Here is a 24950-nt window from a genome sequence, read left to right on the forward strand (position 1 = left end):
CGGAGAAGCCTCTTTACAGCAGTGAAAGCGCAAAAAACAGAAGCTATACTAACACGGAAGCGCACAAGTGTTGGAATACAAAATTCTTGAGTTGATGTTAAGCTTCTGAACCAAGGCTGTATTTATAGCCTTGGTCGGGGCGCCTGGGAGGGATCCAGGCGCTTGAGAGGGGATAAACTTTTATCCCCTTCACAACGGATCGTGTTTGACGTGATTCAGGTCAAAATCCAACTCCAGGCGCCCGAAATGGCTCCGGGCGCCCAGAATGGTTCCGGCCGCCTGGACCATTAAAGTCAATAAGGTTGACTTTTGGTCCGGGTCCTCTGTTCCAGTGCTGCTCGCCTTGGTCCGGGTCTTCCGTTCCAGCTCCGCTCGCTTGGGTGATTTCAGCCAACCGAAATAAGGCTCGCCCGAACACAATTTCGGCCTTCTCTAGCAACCTTCCGCTCCGGCTTCTCGCCCCTCGGAAATGCCGCACCTCCTTCTCGTCCGCCCTCGTACTCTTCAACAGCGCTTCTTACCTCGGACGCACCGAGCCTGTCGGTTCCCTCCCGTGCCGTCCTTCTCGCTAGCTGCGTCTTTTGCTCGACTCCTTGTGCTCCTAAGCTCCTGCACACTTAGACACAAGGTTAAATACACGATGGGACCTAACTTAACTTGTTGATCACATCAAAACAACATTGGGGTTCCAACACTATGTACCCTATCATATTTCTTATTTTTCACTCTAACATGCTCATTTAGATCACCTCCTATTAAAATCATTTCATTTGACAGAATATTTTATAATATTTCATCTAAATTGTCTCAAAACCTTGATTTGGTAGTTTCATCTAATCCTACTTCAGTGCATTTACGCTAATTATGTTCATAGTTTCTTTCGTCGCTATTATCTTAAGGGATATAATTATGTCTCATTTTCTAACTACTCCTACAACTTCATCTTTGAATGAACTATCTACAACAATACTCACTCCATTTTTTACTTTACTTTCTTATATACCATAACTTAAAACTCAAATTTTCTATCAGTTTTACATTTTCGCCTACTCATTTATCTCTTATACACATAAAATGTTAATATTTTTTTTAATCATTATATCAACTATTTCTATTGATTTACCCATAAGGTTCATATGTTTCATATTCTAAATCTTAAATTATTAATTTTCCTATCATATTTATTCTTATTTAACTTATTTATTAATAATATAAAAATATATCCAAAGAATTTTTTTTTACATCATAATTTTTCATGTTATATTTGTTCTCATGATATTATATTTGTTTTTATCAAACTTGATTTTCCTCAATTTTATACATCAAAGGTTTGTATGTAAATTACTTTTCCCACCTCCTCTGACAGCACACCCCCCTCTCTCCCTTGTTAAATGACTTTTTTACCCCTTCCTTTAAAATAACAAGTTATTTTAATTTTTTTCCAATTTTATTTACTTTCTTTAGTTTAATTTTATTTACTTCCTTAGTTTTATATTTTTAAATAAATTTTATTTATTATTTTTTTCATCAATTTTTTTTTATTTTTTATCCATATTTTACTTTCAAATTTTTTTATAAATAATAATCCCTAAAATCTATTATTTAAAAAAAACAAAGATTATAAGATATCGAATCCTTTATCCCAATATCACCTGTCCCCGTGTCCCACTCATTACCCCAATCCATCATCGGCGGCACCGCCGCTGGCTTTCAGCCGCCGCCCCGATTAAAACTATATCCTAGGGGGAAGGTGAATGTGGTCACCATCGACGCGATCAACCCCGAAATTCGGCCGGATTTGAGTAAACTTTTCTTCGTCGACTATCTGAGTCCCTGCTTAAATTCGGCCGAATTTCGACGTCGATCGCCCTGGTAGCGACCCTCGGGTTCACCTTCCCCTAGGGTATAGTTCTGGTCGGGGCGACGATCATAGGCCGCCGATAGTGAGCTTGAGTCGACGAGTAGGATAGGAGGACAGAAAAAATTGAGGACAAAAGATCCAATCTCATATTACAAATATGAAAAAAACATGACTTTTTTGTCGAAAAAATACTTTAAAAAATAAAAAAATGATATTAAGGTAAATAATATGATGGGATTGGGAAGGGAGTGTGTGTGAAAATCTACAATTAAAAAATAAATAAAAGATTATAAATATATAATAAAAAATTAAAATTATAAAAAAAATGATTAAAAAAACAAAAATCAATAAAATAAAACAAAGCAAAATAAAACGTGGAGGTGGGAAAAGCACTACCACTCAACATATATATTAATTTATAATTTTATTTTGATCCATATTTTTATACTATTTAAATTTTTATAAATAGTAACTCTTAAAATCTAAGATAAAAATAAACAAAGATTAAAATAAATAATAAAAAAATTATTCAAAAAATAAAACTGATAAAAAAATAAAATTAGTTAAAAAAACAAAACTTAAAAAAAATAAAATAAAAAAAAACGTGAATAAAAAAACGTGAATGAGGAATAAGGAAAATGATAGAAGGGTAAATATCATTGTATTTTATGATGGGCCCGGGGAGGGGGCTAGGGATCCTCTGTCTTCAAATTTTTCTATCTGTCCCCTGTCCCCTTATTGATCGGACGGACTAGATTATATTTCAAGGATGTCTTGCACATCACGAGGATACTGCACACATCTTAAAGATGTCATGATATCTTGAGATGTAATATGGTCTGTTCGATCGGCAGGGGATACGGGGATAGAGAAATTTAGGGACAGAAAATCTAAAATGCGGGGAGGAAGGGTGTCAACGGGTGGGAAAAGCAGCTCTCGATTTGTATTCCTTTTACCATTGAAAAATACATGACAAACAGATATAGCAACGGAAATTGAATTTAAATGAAAGTGCCATCGTGATCCTCGTTGGCGTACCATTTGTATCAAAAATTCAAACTGCCAACTAAGTTTAAAAAGATAAATAAATTCGACAATTTTGAGAAATCAACGTGCGACCACGTATAATGTCAACCCATCGATGGTTGACTTGAACTCTCGATCATTACTTATGCCTCATACCAAAGAACAAGCATTCTATGAATCGTGATCTTAACAATCGATCCTAGTCAACAATGGGAAGATTTGGCGGTGGCAGCAATTCTCCGGCGACCAACCACGCTGCGGTACCCGGCCACGATTTATGGCTCACCCACTTCAGTCACCCCCACCAACTCGGGCTCGCGCCGCCGGACCCGTTGCAGTCTCCGCCGATCTGCGCCGGTTGCAACTCCTGCGTCTCCGGCAACGCTTACTACTTCTGCAGGCCGTGCAACTACGCGCTGGACATCACCTGCGCCAAGATGGCTCGGCGGATTCGCCACCCGGCGCACAAGGACTCCATGAACATCGCCGTCGGCGACGCCGCTTCCAGCTGCCGAGCGTGCGGCCACAGCGGCGGCGGGTTCGTGTTCCGGTGCGACCCTTGCGGCTACCAAGTGCACTGCCAGTGCGCCGCCAAGCAGCTCACGGCGAAGCACCAGGCGCACTCGCACGAGCTCCGCCTCGTCTTCTCGCCGCCGTACGACGAGAAGGCGTTCTCTTGCGATTTGTGTTGCGGCACCGGGACCGACCACTGGCTCTATCGCTGTGATGCATGCGATTTCGATTCTCATATTGAGTGCGCCACGTTCGCTCCGAAGCCGGCGGAAAATCTGCAAAGAGAGCAGAAGGCTCCGCAAGGATCGCGAGGGCGACGGCCATCATATTCTGGAGATGGAAGCGACAGCAGCAGTGAATCGAGTGGAGATCAAGATGCAGAAGACGGAGCTGCCCGGAAGGCTCTGCCCCTTCTTGGGGCTCAGTTGGGGCAGCGTGACCGCAGGAGACTCCAACAGGGATCACAGCAGCCATCTGCACCACCATCGCCGGCTCCTCGGCCAGCGGCAACTGTACGGCCGCAACGAGCACCATCACCTACCATGGGACTTCTAAGTCCGCCGCGGCCGCTGGGGCAGTCTCCTCAGCCTCAGACCCAGTGGCAACCGCAACGACCACAAGCTCCACCGTCGACCAATGGGCTCCTCCGTCCACCGCGGCCGCTGGGGCAATCTTTTCCGCTGCAACCTCTTTGGCAACAGCAGCGACCACAAAAGCCATCGCCGATCAATTGGCTTCTAAACCCACCACAGCGGCTGCAGCCTCCTCAGCAGGGACAGCAGCCAAACACTGCGCCGGATCAACAGCAGGACCGTGAGAACAAGAACGACCCAAATGCAACAGGGCATAGCGCTGCGAAAGACGATTGTGCCTGTGGCGATCGCAAGAACTGCACTTGTCCAGATGAAAACAGAGATGAAGGAAATGGAGGTGGCAATTGTGCCTGCGGCGATAGCTACAACTGCACTTGTAAAGATGCAAACGGAGGCCACGACGATGGATTAAACTCGATTCCGAATCGAGAGGGAGATGTAGACGATGGACCAGTCCATCACGAATATTTCTGTGATCATGAAGGTGCAGATGCAGATGCAATGCCAAATCAGGATAGAAGTGTAGACGATGGATCAAGCCACTATGTGGAAAATCTGGAGGAAGATTATTCCTATAATTATCAAGAAGCAGATGGATCAACTGTGACAGTGGATTATTCCTGTGAAGTGACGGAGGATTACTACGAGGAAGACAGTTCGTATAGTTATTAGTTCGGTAAACCTCTGCAGCGTGCGTTTGGTGATCACAGCCGGAAGGCTATTCGTTGAATCAAGTCGCAACAGCGAAATTCTAGAGCTTTTGTTTGACATTTTGCGTGTTCTTGTTGATTCTTAATTTGTGTTCTAGTTCTTGATGATTTCCCTGTCTATTTTAATGACTGAATTATTGCATAATAATATCGCTGATTCATGTGAAAGCTCTCATTTACAAAGATGTACAAGCATTCGATGATGTACAAAATCTAGTATGAAAACCACCAGCAGTCCTGATTAAAACACTGCGCCGGAGATCAATTAAGGCTGAGGAAGTTAAGGAAACACACTCTCCACTGGATCAGTCTCCGAAGCAATCTCTGCAGCTCCGTCTCCACGGCTTCCATGGTCGCCTCTGCTGCATCCATCTGTTCTTGCACTAATTGAGAAGAAGAGTAGAAAAGGGATTCCCCCAACTCAGGTGCTCTCTGCGTTTGGGTGGATTTCAGAGTCCATAACCGCCTCGTCCACTTCGGCTTTTGGCATGCCATGGCCAAGAGACCCAGCGCAGAGCGAAGCACAGAGACGGTGACATCTCTTGACTCGATCAACACTCCACAGTCCGCCTCTAGTGAAACCGATGATCTGCACTTCTCGTCCATCTTCTTCAACAGTTTGTGGCACTTGTTCACGTTCTTCTGCATCTCCTTTCGGACACTACCCAACATAACCGGTGAGGTGGCACTTCGTCTTCGAAGGTCTGATTGCAGGCCTTGAACTCGCCCCTTCGCGGTCGCCACCAACTCCCTCATGTTGTCGACGAGATCGAGCAGCAGGAGAGACGCCTCCAGTTCCTCTTCCAACCGTTTCCTCTGTTTGGAACAGAAGGCAGTCTGCTGAAGGCTCGGCAAGTGGAGGAGATCTCCGACACAAGCGTAGAGATCCCCGAGACCTCTCAGTCCATCGCAGATCTCCGTCGACGAAGACATGGAAGTCGCAGCTGTCTTTAGTCTCTGCAGCTCTTCTTCCACCTTGATTGCTACTGGATGACGAGATCTCGATTGGAGGCTGACGGATCGGACATGGAAGGTTTGCTGTTCCATGACTGCAGCAGTCATCTTCTTCCTTGGCTTTGATTTTGGGGATGAAAGAATGGATGGTGGCGTCCTCTACTTTATACGTCCATGGAGCACATCGTGCTCTAACTGTCGATAATGGCTTCAAAAAATCTAGTTCATTATTAGTGATAAGATCGACAACACAATTTTCACATGTCATATTTGATTGCTGCTTATTTAGCACATTGTTTCTGCTTCAGATCTTTCAGTTGCATCAATTATTGGTAGCGACGTGTAAACTGTCACTATGAAAAGGACGATGATACGTTGAATATGCGCATTTAGCTTTGGATTGCTTCATGGGATTCATCAAATTATTCACATCTTTAGTTCAAGAGATAGATGACAAAGAACCAAATACATTGAATTGATCCAAACCATTTTTCTCTATGATATTTTTTTCCCCAGGCACGCAAGCACAACATGAACAAGCATAGTGAGAAGATACAATCACAGGAACATGACCAAACTAGGAGCCTCTAGTGTTCTTCTGCCGCTTCTCTTCGAGCATCGCAGCTTCCTGCAACATGTCCTGCGAGTCGCCCTGCATGTTCAGCTTGGCGAGAGCAACGGCTTGCATATAGAAAGCAGTAGGCCAATCAGGGTAAAGACATTGAGCTTGCATTGCATCTCGTAGAGCAGCATCAGGTTGGTCGCACAAAAGATGACACAAACTTCGCCTAGCATACACAGTCGGTGAGATCATTGTGCCGACGTCGATGAACTGCAAGAGAAAATAGGAAAGAGCAATATCAACTTTTGCAAGTAGATAAAGCAATGTGGGTAATCCTATACTTAATTTCCCTGATGAAGTCTAAATAGCATCTGCTAGTTTACCTTCAATCCAATAAATACATCAATAAACTCAACATTTAACACTATCTCTGAAGTCTCAGACCAAAATTCAGTTTTCATCTCAATGAAAGAATCCTTTTTTTTCCACATTTAATTATGTTGAATAGACATACCTGTGAGTAACACTCAATTGCTGTTTTAAATTCTTTGTCGCGGAAAGCAAAATCCCCTCGCTTCCGTGCTTCCAGCATATCCCTCATCTGCTGTGTCCATTCTTGAAATGATAGCTGATACAAACATGAAGAGATGAATCCATAATTCTATTATCTACAAACTAAAAGCATTCAAAATAATTTCAGGTCGCACAAATACCTCATTTGTTACTTCATCATCTCTGTAGTGTGTCATTACTAAAATCTGATGGATAGCTGTAAGATCCATTCTGGAGCAGGCCTCCCCCATAGGCGACAGAGGTTGCTGCGGAGGTGGAGGAGCTTCTTCACGCTGCTTCTCAAAGCCCATCATAACGTAAGATGGCACCTGTATAACACAAGATTATTACCATGCATAAACAGTGCAGCTGCTCAACAGGGAAGATATGAAGCACTAGATCATTATAACATTTCAGAAATGTAGCATTGACTGCCTCATTTATCTGAATCTTTAGATTTGCTTGGATGAACATCCAATCAACGAGATGTATAACACACAACATTATTGCAATACACAAACTTTGAAGTTTAAAAAGAAAACTATGAAAAAAATATATCAATGCAGATACCAAACACTAGACCACTATAACATTTCAGAAATGTAGCATTGGCAGCCTCATTTATGTAAATCTTTTAATTTGTGGCAACTTAAGTACTTAACAAGTTTATAAGAGTCACCTAACCTATAAGCATTTTAGTTTTTTTTTTCCAATAACAATTTCTCCACAAATAGTGCACTCCACGGACTTTTGTAAAACCAATGAGCTAGTAGTTTGCAGAATCACACATTTTCTTGAATTATTCCCAATATATCAATGCTTAAATTGTTTTAGAATAAAAAAGGAAGCTACTGTATCAATTAACTTTCAAAAATACTAATGGACTAAGAATACTTTACAGATTTGGCAACTTGGACATTTTGTAAAATTGAATGGTTCATAATTTATATGCGGCAGATAATTGGAGTATTTTTTTATTCATATTCAAGAAATATCGGAAAGGAAACTGTACCTCTGATTTGCTTTGCAATGGCCCAAGTGTTGCCACCAGTTTCTTTGAATTGGGCCGGTCCCTAGGCTCAGACTGTAAGCACTGAGAAGCTAGGTCAACAAGTGTAGTTGCCTCTTCGGTCGAGAAATTTCCTTCCAAGTGGGAATCCATTAAGACTAAAGTATTTTTATCACGTATCATGTCAAGAGCCTGCAAGAATTTGGATTTCATCAACCAGACAACCACTCAAACTTATTTGTCTCTTCATATAGTATAACCAATACAGATGGACAAATGTATAGGAGTCCATGCTCTACAAACTTTGCTAATCACAAGTGGACAAAGTGATAAATATAGTTACAGATGGGCACAATTAAACTGAAGTTGGAATATTCACAGGTACCAAAAATAGATAAACTATCATTTTCCCTAATCCTTTTATATGGTTGACACGGCCTTGATAAGGCATGCAACTCATGGACCTAGTTTAAGTGAGAAAATTACATTGTGGATGAAATTTCAATTTTGGACAAATATAACCCAAACGATTTAACATTTGGCTATTTGATCTCAAAACTCATGAATCCTTGTTAAGAAATATATGTGAGTGGCTCTTGTCATTCACAATCACTTTTCTTTTCCGCCAACCTAGTGCCACGATGGAGCTAAGTAGGACGAAAATAGAGCCATGAACAATGATGACAAAATTCATGCTGCCTAAAATAAAAGGCTGGTTGATATTTGTGGCATTCTTTGATTGCAATTTTTCAGCCTTGTCTTTTTTTTTTTTTTTAACAATAGATATTTGTACTAATCTTGGCTTAGAAAGCTAATATGCTTGTAGCCAATGAGACACCACAATGGCAATTTTCTCAATTTTGTTTTGGTTTGAGTAACAAAGGTAACATTTCATAGGCTCTCAATATATTATACAGTCTGTCAACAACCTTATTTTAATCACAATGGTGTCTTATTGCCTACCCACAACCAACAAGATATGAGAATGGTATAAACACTTACACGAGAAGGAGGAATGCGCTTTCCACTCAAAAGATCCAAGAGCACGGTGCCAAAACTAAATATCACACTCTCTGGTGTTACTCTCCCTGCAGAGAATTCAAGATATTCCAGTCATCTGAGTGGTGATTCAAATAGTAAATTTGGCAATTGGAAGATATACCTTGCTACAAACTTTCCCAATAAATGTTCAAAAAAAAGAAAAACATGAACGGCACTGTATGAAGTTCTGTGTATGTAGGACTCCACCTAGTTTCAAATTGATTGGACCCCAACCAAATTGACTAATAAACTGGAAATAAAGCAACTAGGCAAGTTTGTGTGTGTGGGTGTGTATGTTACATATATATATATATGATCAGTATGAAGTTTGCATTGGATTATCATCAAAATACCAAAGCATTGTCATACAAAATGGACAATAATAATCAAATCAGGTAGATTGAACAGTACATAAAACTTATATAAAGCATTGCCATAGCATTTCAGACTACGTAGGCATGTTTGAGGATCATCACAGCCTGAAACCAATATGAAGTGGACCTGTAATTCAAATTTACTACAAGGTCTGTACAATTTACCTATGCTATTAGCATATGAAGGGAACAAAAGGGAATACCAATATAATCTTGCATCAAAGGAGAGAAGAGGCAGTTCTTTGGAATGGGATTGGAACTTCATGTATTCTAATCTGGTGGTATGAAGTAATAGTAAACATCTATAATTCTCCATCTTTGTCAAGCTTCATACTCTCCACTGATTTCCTAATAGGAGAAAATTAATACTGATTTGTTTTGGCAGATTGTAATTTATCAATGTACAGAATATTTTTCTAAATGTTACTTAAGGAAGGTACATATAACACAAAATTCAATGACAAAAAAGACTAGTCCTTTCCACGCCAAAAATAAAGCATTATGCTTGAGTATACAGAAGAGTTTTGTCTGTAGAAAAATGTACAAAAAACATAGAGATTTTGTGCAAATGAAATTAGTATCTTGAGGAATGTAAGCTTAATATACGTAACAAAACTCTTTAAATAAGCTAGTACCATTTCTTAAATACTCTGGTGGTGTATATGCTAGATTTGTGCTATAACTTTTCCCATCCCTGCTGTTCTTCATAAGACCAAAACAAGAAAGTCGTGGATCACCATCCTGCATACATATGTATAAAAATAAACTAAAACTCAGCATTTTAAACAGATCCACACCAATCTCTGTGATTGCATCAAATTTACAAATGAAAGAATAGTAATTAGTTACTTTTTTTTTCATGTTACACTTTCTGAACCTATTCTCAAAAGTTTTACACATTGATGTTACCTTCAGTCTAGTTGCATGGTAAAGGTAAAAAAGTGCATGAACATGGTCTTTTTGTGATTGCAGCAATTTTGACAAAAGGGGGAAATGGATCTCGCCAATTTCAACATAATTGTACATTTATGATCTAACAAGCCCGTACTTTAAAAAAAAATATTCTGGCATCAAGAATTACATTCACTTGGCCTCTTAATCTTATAGCCCTAAGTACAAAATATGTTTTGGCAATTTCACTCTTAGAAAAAAGGAAGAAGGGATTGAATGGTGAATCAGAGAATGACTCTAACTGTGCTTCACTTAACTTCGTTAATACTGCTATTGATAGATAAAAATAAAATAAAATTGGTTTTTATTATGCACGAACAGAATATCATGGCCTATAGTTAGTAAATGACTTCATAATACACACACTAAACCAACAGAAGGAAAATGACAAATTGTATTCAGGGATTTTTGAAGATGGAAAATCCAGCTAAATAAAAAATGCACTCTCAAACAGCAACGAAAGCTTTGCTCGTAAGTATATCCTAGCTCTAAACTCGCAGAAATTTGACCAATTTAATCCAATCATAGAGAAGAAATATCTTTAGTATAGAAAAAAAAATCCATGTTCATGAGATTTGACAAATCACTACATCTTAGTTTCCAAGTAGAAGTTTTCAGAAATAAGAAACCTAGAAAACAAAGTTCCATAACATTGCAGACAATTATGGAATAAAAGCTGATCATCTCAACAAAGTTATCTTTGTTTTCAGGGTACAAATTACAATGATGTTTCACACAATTGAAAGGTGATTCAACAATGAATAGCTTGATCACCTCATCAAAAAGGACTCTGTAAGCATTCAGGTCATGATATAGTGGTCGTTCCTCATTGCTACAGTAGTTGAGGGCTTCAGCAATATAGAATGCAACTCTTAAACGCATAGCCCATTCAATGGTTTGGTTTTCCCCTTCAAAGCAAACAATGATAAATGGTAAGATTCCATATAAAGTAAGCTTAAAGAAGTAATACAACTAAATCTTGCATAAGATGTTAAAAAATTGAATTTTTTTATCAAAAAGTAATTGTTTTCATTTACTAAAACTGTTATTAGATTGTACCTTCTAGATAGGGAACCAAAAACTCACCATGCTTCATTTGAAAATCAAGATTTTATATTGTTGTTGTTAGAAGAACCTAGACATCGTACAGTGCTTCCTGATGCTAATTAGATCAATCTAATACAATTACTCCCATCAGAATTTTGAATTACCAATTTCATAGGAAGTTCACTTGAAAATTATGCATACTAGTATCAACGAAGGTATCTGCTTAAAAAAAATCAACTAAAAACGAAAATTCAAACTATGGCATAATGTTCCTAATAGGATAAAAAACCCTACAAATTGAAAGACTCCAGCTTTCAGCAAAAATGACGAGTAACACTCATTTTTTGACTAATGAAGTTGCCATTTCAAGTGAAGAAAAAGATAATTGAGTGCTGGCAATACATACAGTGGAAGAGATGCTTTGCAAGGGTGTCATTTGGCATGTACTCAGCAACCAGAAGCCTCTCATCCCCTTCGCAACAGTACCCAATCAGATTCGCCAGCCTCCTGTGCCTCAATTTCCCAACTCCCCATGCTTCCTCCTGCAATTCCAAGAAGAACCAATTATTCCCTTTTTGCTACCAAGAACAAGATCAATCCAGAAACAAATAGAGAGGAATCGAAACGAAATCGAAGGAGTGGGGAAAGAGGCCAACGGCGAACTGTTTGGGATCCGGCCAGGCAGTCCTAGAGAATTTCTTGACGGCGATCCACCGGCGGTTCTGCAGCCGGCCCTTGTAGACCACATTAGGGGTCTTGTCGCTGCTCTCCGACACAACGTTATTAGGGCTGAATCCGTCGGTCGCCGCCCTGAGCTCCGCCAGCGAGAACTGGTCGAAGGCCGGAACCTCTCGCCCTCCGCCTCCCTCCGCCGCCTGGAGCGTCAAGGACGGGCGGCGGCGCTGCTGTTGATGCTGGCTTTGGTTGCTCCACTTCTCCTCCGTCTGCTGGATCTCCGGCTGCAGGGAGGACTTGCAGCAGCAGCACCCCATCACCGCCACCAGCGACGACGAAGCCGAGTCGACGACAACAAAAGCTACTCCTTTCTCGATGAAAACTTCTGTATTTCTCGTCTCTACCCTTCTATGTATGCCTCAGTTAAAACTGATAACTACAAGGAAAACAGTGAAAAATGCCAACTTTTTTACAGAGGTAAAGTGAAAAAGGCCAGAGAATAGAGAACCAACCAACTACACCTTCTGCTCTACTGCCATCACTTGCTTCTCCATTTCCTCTTCCTTCCTTTCGGCGATAACTCGGCCTCCAGTTGTACCGCCAAATATTAAAATTCGTTTCCTTTTATTCCGTATCTTCTTCGGCCTTAACTGGACGCACAATAAACAAGCAGCATTTAGTACATGCAACCACAGTTGCTCTTCGCACAACTCTACTTTACTTTGTTAGAAAAATATCTACTTTGTTTGATTTGTTGCTGAAAATAGGTGTCAGGCGGTGACAGATCTTTATCAGAATGAAAAGAATACATGAATCTCACGAGTCGCGAACTCTTGTCACGGGCCGCCTTTCAACATTTCTTTTTTGCATTTCCTAAATTTTTGGAACAGCTTCTAAACTTCGCCCAATTTCTGGGCGTGTAAATCAGGTTGGTGGAAAGATTGCCGGGTCGCTCTGTTCTGAAAGTGGCTGAAGGGACCGGCGTATCACTTCCGCGCGTTTGGCCGAGTCCACAGCGCGTTGTTTGACGAGCAAAAGTGATCATACATAAACAAACAGCCATTAGCTACCGGCTCTTGTGGGGAAGAGAAGACTCGGAGCCAACCGGGCTTGAATCAAGCTTCCATCCACATCCACCTCTTGGCTCACGTTGAATTGAATTCAGTTTTTTGAACAGTAATGGCCGCTGTGGTTTTGGATTTTGTGTCATCGCAATCAAGTGAAAGTGCCGCCGTTACAGAATGCTTGGTTAAGGTTGGCGTTCCTGAATGTATCCAAGGGAGTAGTATTTACAATGACAAGAATAATTTGGCGACTGAAATTTGTGAGATTGTCTTTTGTTAGAAAATCACTTTGAATCTTTTTCTTTTCTCAAGTTTTCTATGAGATTTTTCAAAAATATTAAAGATTATTCTATAAATTAAATTATTATAAAATCATGATCTCATTGTGTTTAAATCCACGGAGTTTGTTTGGCTACAAATGTAATTTTAGTATCTAAACTTTATATTGGAGAGAAAATTTAGTATTATAGATATAAGATAGGAAAGAAATAAGACGTTAAAAAAAATTTAATTGTCTATTAAAAAAATTGATGATATGAATATATTTAAGCAATTAATGAAAACTAAAAAAAATATTTAATTAATAATAATAATATTTAATAAAATTTATTTAAATACATATAAAAATATAATAAGGGATCGAATTTAATATTGTAAAAGGATTCATATAATCAACTTACATATGGAGCAATTGGAATAAACATTTATTTGTTATTATAACGATAAATTGATATAAAATGAATTAAAAAAACACTCTGGGCGAAAAAAAAAGCCATTGACATGGAGGGGTGCTGCGGGCACCACTTGGTATGTTCAAGGAAAATCCTAATTTTTTATTTTTATCTTAATATTTCCAAATCCGATTCAAAAATTTTAAAATAAAAAATCCTTCCATCCGAATTTAAAAATTCCCAACTTAATCTGATTTTTTCGAGTCAACACGAATTATATTTATTTTTAACATCCCTAAGTCAAATCAAAATTTAATTCAAGTCAGCTTAATTCGAGATGAGTTCGATCAGGTCGGACTGGTCTTCCCAAGTTCGTTCACAGGCAGAGTTCGATCAAGTCGGCCAACCTCACGATGAGTTCAGGTTGGGTCAAACCATTTCTTCCGAGTAAGCTCAACAGAATGACTGAGCTTCCACCGGGGCTTTCTAAGTCAGCTTCAAAAAGTAGAATCGACAAATCTCAATCAAACTCAGAAACGGTTGGACAATTACAAAATAGAAGAGACATCGATTAAAAAAATACAATGGCCACAGGAAAGACTACGGGTACAAGGAGGTTTATCTTACATAATGGTGTCACCATTAATAATAGTTAATTAATGAAGAAGGCATGGGTTGCAGTAGTTTTCTTAAACCCTTACGTGTTAAGGAACAGGGATCCTCTGGTCTACATATAACGGATCAAGTCCTAGTCTATTATAGTGATTGAAAGGATTGAATGATCTCTACCTGCTAAATAGATAGGGACTTTTCAATCCCTCTAATCACTGCCCCTGATCCAAGAACAGACCAGGGCAGACAGGACCAGAGGATCATCTCCGCGTGTTAAGTGGGTTAAGAGTCCTCTTGACTTGTCATTTAAAGTCATAGTAAGTCCAACTTGATCCAATGTGAACCCTGATCAGATGGGACTCAAACCTGATCATTAAAATTTGCTCAGTATCCTCAAACTCCCAGTGAAGGGGCTCTGGAAACAGACTCTATCTCAATCTCAAATTTTATCTTAGTCCCAAAATATATGTCAATCTTGATAGCTAATACGAGTTATGATGAGTGGACCCGGAAAAATTATATAGTAGTAGGAGCCAAGATGATAAGGTGGTCAAAGTCAAGATGATGTAGAAGTTTTATTGCAAAAAGAGTAATATCCCTTCATCTGGCTTGGATTAGTTCGCCAGTGTTAAATCCTTAGGTTAACTAAATTGACTTTTAATCTGGCCAGGGGAAGATGGTCAGTCGTTAGCCGATCGAACCAGGGAGTACAATGTCTCAAGGGCGGCCAGATTTTAGGGAGGTTAAGTTTAAGGCTAGCCGGTCTTATATAGTGGCCAGAATGACTGACTCATTCTACAACATATCAATCATAAGTAACAGTGTGCATGTGAATTCGTCTGGTCTTAAAGTCAAGCTAGCATGTATGCTCTAAACGTACAAATATTTGGCCAGGTTAAAGACGCTCAGCCTTATCAGTTCTCATATGTACGACCGGCTAGATAAAGACTGGCCGGGATAAAGACGCTTAGCCTCATCAGTTCTCATATGTGTGACCGACCAGATAAAGACTGGTCGGGATAAAGGTACTCAGCCTCATCAGTTCCCATATGTGTGACTAGCCAAATAAAGATTGGCCAAGATAAAGGCGCTCAGCCTCATCAGTTCTCATATGTGTGACCGGCCAGATAAAGACCGGCTAGGATAAAGGCGCTCAGCCTAATCAATTCCCATATATGTGACCGGTGAGATAAAGACCGGCTATAATAAAGGTGCTCAACCTCATCAGTTCTCATATGTGTGACCGGCCAGATAAAGACCGACTGGGATAAAGGCGCTCAGCCTTGTCATTCCTTATATATGTGACTGGTTATCCGAGCTTAATGCCCTCAGCTTCATAAATCTTTCTAGATACGTCCGACCAAAGTGCACATACACCCGGTCAGGTAAAGGATTGATCGGGCATACGACACTTATATTCATATTATTATCAATCACCCGAACAGAATTTCAACACAACATATGTTATTATCAAAGAGATTTCTCAGGATCCTGATACACTCTACCATTCTCCAGTGAATATATTAATGTTGTGCAACACGTGATTGAGGAGCTTAATCTGACATAGGGTAAGGGAATATACAGAATGAGAGTATACAAAATGCAATTGAATGACTCAATAAAAGAGGTCTGCTTAAGGACCAGTAGAGATTATAGGATCTATTGGTCCCTTTGGTGACCGATTGGAGAGGGTGAATAGCCTGCACAATAAAAAAAACCTTCCTCGAAATTTTATAGCTTTATTAAATCAAACACTTGCGTAAGAAAACAAGAAACTAAATGAAGAAAGGAAGAGGCACAAAAAATTTACTTGGTTACAACTGGGAAGGTTGTTAATCCAAAGAAGATAAAAGCTCACTAACATCTCCTTCAGGCAGAGAAGCCTCTTACAACATTTAAAGCACTCAAAATGCAAAGCTAGATAAAAGAAATCGTTTACAAGTGTTCTGTCTAAGCTTCTTGGACCAGGACTGTATTTATAGCCCTGGTCGGGGTGCCTAGAAGGGTTCCAGGCGCTTAGGAGGGTTCTAGGCGCTTGGTTACAACTGGGAGGGGATAAACTTTTATCCCCATTGTAATAGAACGTGCTACATCATGTTCCGGATAATTTTCTGCTCCGGGCGCCCGAAAGGGTTCCAGGCACTTAGACAAAAAAAATCAACTTTTGTTGATTTTTTGGTCCCGGTCTTCCGCTCCGTTTCCTCTCGCCTTGGTCCGAGACTTCCGCTCCGGCTCCGCTCGCATTAGTACGGGTCTTCCATTCCGGCTCCTCTCTCTTGGGTGATCTCTACCATCCGAAATAGAGCTCACCCGAACTCAACTTCCATCCTTCTCGAGCAATCTTTTGCTCCAGCTTCTTGTCCCTCGGAAATGATACGTGCCTCCTTCTTATCCGCCCGCGTACTCTTCCGTAGCAACTTGTACCTCGAACGCACCGAGCACATCGGTTCTCTCCCGTGTCATCCTTCTCGCTAGCTACATTTTTCGCTCAACTTCCTATGTTCCTAAGTTACTACACACTTAAACACAAGGGTTAAATACCAACAGGACCTAACCTGACTTGGTTAATCACATCAAAACTACCTTGAGATACTTACAATCTCCCCTTTTTGATGTGAGCAAACCTCAAGTTAAGTTAGGGTAAATCACAAAATGTAACAATTATAAAATGACATTTCAAATTTTGTAAGTAAAAAAAAATTAAAATTTTTGCAAGTACAAAAATTTAAAAAATTGTACTACCCTCCCCCTAAACTTCATCTTTAATACTTCCCCTTTTGATAAAAAAAATGAGGTACATTAAAACTTCTAAAAAAAGATAATATAAAGTCTAAGGAAAAGATATTAAATTTTAAGTTTGGAAAAAAAAATTAACATCTATAAGTCAAATAATATAAAGTTGACATTATCATTAAAAAAAATTCAACATTCAGAAAAATTTAATATTTGAAATTTCTCTTACAGATAAAGTTATTTTTCACAAAAAATTAACTTCTAAATAATTTCAAATATAAATTTTGAAAAAAATATTTTTATAATAATTAATTCTTAATAGTTAGTCAATTAAATACTTATTTCAATAATTTATTTCTAGGCTACGGTGAGACACTAAGCCTTCTTGGTTATTGGAACAATAACCACTTTCTAGACAAAGTCTTTTAAAGAAATTAAATATTCAATTTTCTCTCTGAAAGTCCTAAGAAAAAAATCAGTCTAAATATGATTTTGGAATCCAAAATAGATATAAAAGTTCAACATGCATGACTTTTTAAATTTTTTATTTTCTTTTTCAATTTTTCATTTTCTATTTTTACTTTGTTGAAATCTTTTAATCGACAAGAACCAACTAAGGTTAATTTTAACTCTTTATTTTCTTTTTCTAACTTACAACAATTTTTCGATAATAGTTTTATAAACTGAAATGACTTGCTAGGAGGAAGAGACTGTACTCGACTTACCTTGTCGATCCCACAGTATGAAGCTTCTCCTAAAGTGTTACTTTCTTCCGATGTTGCTCTCCCTTCATCGATGCTCTCGATGCTCATTTCGGACGAGCTTGCTTCGTCTTCATCTTCTTGGCGACTTGCCACTAGCACAAGTACGGCGAGCGCTTCTATCTTCGATTCGGATGACATGTCATCTCACGTCGCCTTCAGATTATACTTGGGTCGGGTTGGTTTCTTATTCTTTTCCTTGTCCTTGCACTTGTCCTTCAATTTTGGGCAGTTATCTTTGACATGCGCTTCTTCATTGCAGTGGTGGAATTGTACTTTCCTTTTCTTTTTGTACCCTGCACTTGATTAAATTTTTTAGTTTTAAATAATTTTCTAAATTTACTTACCATGAGTGTCATTTCTTTGTCATCGAGAGAAGATTCAGAATCTCGTTCGTCCATCTTTGCTTTTAAGACAATATTGTGCTTTGGCTCCTTTTTCAAATCTGCACATCTCATTTCATGAACTTTAAAAGTTGAAAATATTTCTTCTAAAGTACTTGACTCTAGATCCTTAGATATATAATAAGCATCTACTAATGATGCCTATTCAGTAGTCATAGGAAATACGTTAAGTGCGTACCTTAGCGAATCTTGATTGCTTACCTTTTCTCCGAGATTCATGATTTCGGTGATGAGTTCCTTTATTCTTGCATGGAGGTGTGTGACAGCTTTGACTTCTTCTGACCGGAGGTTGCTGATTTGGTTCTGGAGTAGGTCCCGTCTTGCTAGTTTTACCTCCGAGGTCCCTTCATGTAGTTCCAGGAATATCTCCCAGAGCTCCTTGGTTGACTCATAGGCTCTGATCTCGTTGACTTCCTATGGTGGTAAGACGTTTAGCAGATGAAACTTTACTTTGCCGTTTGCCATGAAGTCGGTTTGCTCCTTCTTCGTCCATTGGTATTCTTCTTTACCCTCAGGTGCTACAAAACCAAATTTCATTATTAAAAGCAAATCAAAATCTATTTTAAAGAATATCTACATCCTTTTCTTCCAGCTCGTAAATTCGCTCTCAAACTTTGGTGGGTAGATGTTTGGTCCGGTCATCTCATGTGCTTCATTTGGCGGTTAGTCCTCCTGAAGTTGTTGGGCTCTAATACCACTTGTTGGTCCATTTGGCGACCGACTGGAGAGGGTGAATAGCCTGCACAATAAAAAGACAACAAAACCTTCCTCGAACTTTTACAACTTTATTAAATCAATACTTGCTTAAGAAAATAGGAAACTAAATGAAGAAAGGAAGAGACATAAAGGATTTACTTGGTTACAACCAGGGAGGATCACCAAGAAAAATGCAGAAGTCAGTGGTAGATTTGCGATTCGTAGGATCACCAACTCAATCCGCATCAGAGTATGCACGCAGCTCAAGAGATGAAGTAGAAGGAAATAAAAGACTTTGAAATTGAGTGTCCCGAAGATACCTGAGAATATGAAGAACAACAACCCAATGAACTGTAGTTGGTGCAGCGATAAATTGACTAACCACATGAACAGCATATGTAATATCTGGACGAGTCATGGTGAGATAAACCAAGTTTCCAATAATAGTTCTGTACAAACTAGGATCCGGCAAAGGTGAGCCATCAGATAGAGAATATAGAGCATTAGTCTCAATAGGAGTATCAACAACTCTATTATCAGTAAGACAAGCACAGTCAAACAGATTAGATATATACTGACTGAGATAAAAGATAACCTTTTGGGGAATAAGCAACCTCAATGCCCAGAAAGTAGCGTAGTATACCCAAGTCTTTCATAGCAAACCAATGAGCCAACTCAAACTTCAAGGAAGCAATTCCATCAGAATCATCACCAATAATAATCATGTCATCAACATATAATAATAATACATCTAACAAACAATGTTGAATCATGATTAGTAGGATGAAAACCAAATGAAGTAATCACTGTAGGGAATTTCTCAAACCAAGTATGAGGTACTTGTTTGAGACCATAAAACGCTTTACGAAGCCTGTAAACTTCACCAGGTTTATGTGAAATACTAGGAGGAGGTGTCATATAAACTTCTTCATGAAGATCACCATTTAGAAATGCATTCTTGACATCCATCTAAGATATTCTCCATCGACAAATAGAATCAACATCAATCATAGTACGAACAATTGTCATTTTTGCAACAGGAGCAAATATTTCTTCATAATCTATGTTATACTCCTAAAAATAACCTTTAGCAACAAGACGAGCTTTGTATCGTTCGATAGATCCATCAGATTTAGTTTTGATCTTATATACCCAATGAGAACCAATAGTATGTTTTCTTAGAGGTAATGAAACCAAATCCCATATATGACTCTGATGCAAAGCAGTTAGTTCCTCAGCCATAGCACTCTGCCAAAGTGGGTTACAAACAACTTCAATATAGGATTCAGGCTCAAAAAGACAATGAATAGATGCAACAAATGAAACAAAAAAATGAGAACAACAAAAGTAAGCAAAATCTAGTAGTTTAGTAGACTTACGCACACGAGTGGATTGACGACGATAGAGAGAAGGATCATCCGCAACCTCAGGAGATAATTGGGCAGTGGCAGAAGGAGGACCATGTAGAGCAAATATCTCGGGAACCAAAGTACCAGATTCAATTGAACTACCAGTAGGATTTGTGGGTAAATCTTTCTCAATATCGGTATTGAAAGGATTAATGCAAAGTTCTAACTTTGTCATATTATGCAAACTAGTCGGAATAGAAAAGAATGGAATATGCTTAAGAAACACAACATGACGAGAGACATATAATTTTTAACTAACGGGATCAAAGCAACGATATCATTTTTGAGTAACACCATAACCCAAAAAGATACAAAGAACAGACCTAGAGGCTAACTTATGACGCTCTGCATGTGGACGAAGGACAAAGCAAGTACACCAAAAAACATGCAAAGAGGAATACACAGAAGCATACCCATACAATTTTTCAAAAGGTGACAAACCTCAATTGTGTGAGATTGGAATTCTATTAATGACATGAGCATCAGTAAGGTTTGCTTCCCCCCAAAAGGCACTAGGAATACTAGCAGACAATAAAAATGAACGGAATATTTCAACAAGATGTCTATATTTCCGTTCAGCCACGTCATTTTGTTCAGGAATATCTCTATACGAGATTTGATGAATACTACCATCAGAAGCAAGTAAATGTGAGAATTGATTTGAAGTATATTCACCCCCCAAATTACAATGAAAACACTTTATGATATTAGAATGTTGAGTTTTCACAAGAACTCTAAAGTTATTGAAAATTGTAAGATAATCAGACTTGTGTTTCATAAGATAACCCTAAGAGTAATGAGTGCAATCATCAATAAACGAAATATAATACATTGACCCCCCTTTTGTAGAAATAGGAGAGAGACCCCATACATCAGAATGGATAAGATCAAATAGAGCAGAAGAAAAAGAAAGACTTTTAAAAAAATAGTAAGACAGAAAATTTAGCCAGTTTACAACCACTATAATCAGAAATATCAGAATTTTTTAAAGGTTCTAATGCTCTTGTAGAGGCTAAAAACTGCACACAAATCGCTGAAACATGACCTAAGCGAGAGTGCCACAAATAAAAATCAGAAGATGAATGACTCAGGTGAAAAGACGATAAATCCACACTCAAAGCTACAACTTCTGGTAATTTGAGTTGATCTAAAACATAGAGTCCTCCATGCTTATGACCTGTCCCAATCAGTCTCTGAGATTGTGGGTCCTGAACATAACAATTGGATGAAGAAAAAGAGACTAGGTATCCAGACTCACATAATTGACTAACAGAAACAATATTTAAAGTCAAACTCGGAATATAATAAATATTAGTAAGAGATAAAGAAAATGTAACAATTGAGCCAACACCTACTAATGACATAGGAGTGTCATCAGCAGTCACAATAGATATAGATGAACTAGAGAAAAATAAACGAAATATGACAAATTGGATGACATATGATGGAGGGACACCAGAGTCCAAAATCCACAAGGATGAAGATATACCAGAAATACCAGACGATGACAAAACATATATGAGAGGAAACTGACATAGTAGAGAGCTGTGAAGCAAGGAACTGTTTAAACTACTAAAACATATATGAATCAGATTTTCATGAAACATCCGCACGACCAGATATGATGACAGAACGAATAATTCTCAGAATAACTAAACTGTAAGAAAACACATTTGTATAATCCGCAGAAACTGATGTCAGAACGATTCGTGGTCACACAGAATTTGAGACAAAAAAGGATGTTAAATGTAGAAAATAATAGCACATAGCGTCAATATCAAAATCAGTAGAAAATGACGTCAATACCAAATTTGGCAACATAGGGTTTCGACACCGAAATCGGAAGAAAAGAGCGTCAGCGCCAAAATTGACAGCACAGGACGTCGGTGTCGAAATCGATAGAAAATAGCGTCTGCGTTGAAATCGACAGAAAATAATGTCGGCGCTGAAATCAATAGCAACAGGGCAGAAAATGAATGTCGGCGCCGAAATCAATAGCAACTGTAGGAGACGACAATGGCAACAGGAAATAATAACAGGAGGCGGTTTAAAAAATTAGATCAGAGAAGGAGAACCGCTCTATACTATGTAGAAATTAAGAGAAGAAAAAAACTAACCATATTAATGGATTTTAAAATTGATACATAATATAAAGTCTTATATAGTTAAATTAAGAAACCCTAAATTCTATAAAAAAAAAAGTAAAACGTTCAAATTACTTTAACAGATATAAATAAATAAATATATAATCTAACATCATTAATGTGAAACTTTAACGGTAAATTAGAGAAAAATCCCCAATCACAATGTTAACTTTGCATGCAATCCCTATATCCAAAAAACTTTGTTTCCACTATCTGCATGCAAAGTATTACTTGTTTCAACTCCCTCATGCAAATATTGATAGCTAAATTGCCCCTCAAATTTTTTAGGTACAAAAATTCCAAAATTGAGTACAAAAAGTCCAAAAATGAGTATAATTATTCTTAAAGTCAGTACTTTATATTAAAAATCGAGTATATTTTCTATCAAAATTGTCCCTCTTATTTTTTAGGTATAAAAAATCTAAAAATAAGTATAATTCATGTTAAATTCAACACTTTACATTATAATCTAGTACTCTATACTAGGATCGAGTATATTTTCTATCGAAATTAACCCTCATATTTTTCGGTACAAATAGTCTAAAAATGAGTATAATTCCTATTAAATTCAGCACATTAAACTAAAATCGAGTATATTTTAAGGTGAAAAAAGAATCGTACTCAATTTGATAGAAAATATACTAGATTCTAAGTTAATATACTCAATTTAAGAGGATTTATATTAATTTTTAGACTTTTTGTACCTAAAAATATCATGGGCAATTAGGTAAAGATGTTTGACTGGCGAGTGAAAATAAAGATTTTCATGGATGGAAACCGCATGCGAAGATTTGTTTGTCAATAGGAACTGCATGCAAAATTACCCAAACTTTAAATGTAATATAATCTTCCTAAGCTTGTAGATTGCTTTGATCACTGAATTTTGTGAAGCTGCATCATCATGTGAGAGGCAAAGACCGACATATTTCTCACCATCTTCTTATAAAACTGATTCCATGCGCAACTTCCTGCGATAAATACTTCTTCTCTTAGCCGTCTTTCATAAAGCATTTGATTATGCCAAATCTTCCGAAGTTATTAAATCTTATAGAATGAACTGAGAAATATCAATTGTATTGAATAAAACTTGAGTATAGTGTTTGTCTGGTAAAACACTACTCAAAACTTATGTGCAACAAAAGCTTGATATTCACTTGTTGAAGAACAACATCAACATGTGATTTGTTTTTGAACAAGAGCATGTCAACACACACACACACACAAAATCAGAAGGAATTACCAGGTAAACCCACAGGCTGTGAAACTCCACGAGATATACGTTGTAGCGTCTCCATTTGCAATGGTTGAGAAACCATTATCTATCATCCACCTAAATGGATTTGTTCTCTCGCCTGCCTTCTTCTCTCCACCTTCCTTCAGGTTGATTATAACATACTTGGGTGAAACCATAACTTCCAGTTATGGTAATTCTTTCACTGCGTTTTTTTTGAATTGGATACTAACAGCCTTTCTTCTTATATTCAACTAAACTTTATCATTCTTTAATTATAGCATTAACATCCTGTTGGAACTCTAAAAACCAAAGCATACTTTGGTCAAAAGTTCCCAAGTCCAAGATTATGTTTTGGGAAGAAACAAAAGGTTTTGATATAATTAAGTTAAATTTGATTCAATTAAGTAATTTAGTAGGGGTGTAAATGGACCAAGCCGTTCGCGAGCTATTCGAAGCTCGATTCGATAAAAAGCTCGTTTGAGCTCGTTTAATGAGGCTTGTTAAGATAAACAAATCAAGCTCAAGCTTCGCAATATTCGGCTCGTTAGCTCGTGAACACGTTCGTTAAACTCATTAAGCAACTTTTAAATAAAAAAAATAATAGTTTTGATATTGAATTTATAGATTTTACACTCTACTTATGAAAAATATAGATAAATATATTAAATTTATTTATAGAATAAAATTATAAATTTTAATAATATTATTATAATTTTCTCTAAATATATAATTTAATTTTTAATGAATATTTAAATTTATGATTTATATTTATTAAGCTCGTTTAGGCTCGATAAAAGTTCGAATAAGCTCGTGAGCCATGAATATATTCGTTAAATAAAGCTCGAGTTCGACTCGATTATAAACGAGTCAAACTCAAACATTCAAGAGTTCGGCTCGGCTCGACTCGATTACATCCCTATAATTTAGTGGTTAATTAAATTATCTAGAAAAAATGCATTGTTTTCTATGCCATTAATGAACTTTGGCCACTTAGTTATTAAATTTTAGTTTGATTTAAAAGGTTTAAATGTCGATTTGATTCGAGTATAATTGAATAATAATTTGAAAAGGGGTGAAATTTAAATGATCTAAATATTGAGTTTAATTTGACAACTTGTGAATAATTTATAAAAATTATAAATTTATTTTTAATTTAAAAAATTATTAAATATATTTGAGTTTAGTTCAAATTTAATAATTTGAACCTGTGCCCAACTGTTCTTTCACATAAGTCAAAATCAAGTTCACCAAGGGCGATCCAAAGGAAGGAGATTGATTTAACGCAAAAATAAAGGGACATTTTATTGACTCTTTAGTCAACCGTGGATCATTTAGCCCTTTTTTTTAGGCATCA

At 37.8% G+C, this 24950-nt stretch overlaps 2 protein-coding genes across 4 annotated transcripts; both read right to left on the reverse strand.

The window, feature by feature from the left end:
- Positions 1-4837: 4837 nt before the first annotated feature.
- Positions 4838-5813, reverse strand: LOC121992758. Its single transcript, XM_042547317.1, has one exon. The coding sequence runs from the start codon at positions 5763-5765 to the stop codon at positions 4965-4967; it is 801 nt and encodes a 266-aa protein (XP_042403251.1). The 5' UTR covers positions 5766-5813; the 3' UTR covers positions 4838-4964.
- A 254-nt stretch (positions 5814-6067) lies between these two features.
- Positions 6068-12525, reverse strand: LOC121992757 (serine/threonine-protein kinase BSK1-like). Of its 3 annotated transcripts, none has more exons than XM_042547315.1 (10): positions 12381-12525; positions 11850-12304; positions 11600-11735; positions 10921-11054; positions 9831-9936; positions 8783-8868; positions 7784-7972; positions 6933-7100; positions 6734-6847; positions 6068-6489 (listed from the first exon to the last, which is right to left on the reverse strand). In XM_042547315.1, the coding sequence occupies exons 2-10, from the start codon at positions 12183-12185 to the stop codon at positions 6235-6237; spliced, it is 1524 nt and encodes a 507-aa protein (XP_042403249.1). In that variant the 5' UTR covers positions 12186-12304; positions 12381-12525; the 3' UTR covers positions 6068-6234. The 3 variants fall into 3 exon arrangements, with proteins under 3 accessions (XP_042403249.1, XP_042403248.1, XP_042403250.1); XM_042547314.1 differs by having other exon boundaries at positions 12390-12518; XM_042547316.1 differs by having other exon boundaries at positions 11850-12297; positions 12390-12502.
- Positions 12526-24950: the final 12425 nt, after the last annotated feature.

This window comes from Zingiber officinale, chromosome 6B (genome assembly GCF_018446385.1).
Source record: "Zingiber officinale cultivar Zhangliang chromosome 6B, Zo_v1.1, whole genome shotgun sequence".
NCBI classification, from domain to species: Eukaryota; Viridiplantae; Streptophyta; class Magnoliopsida; order Zingiberales; family Zingiberaceae; genus Zingiber; species Zingiber officinale.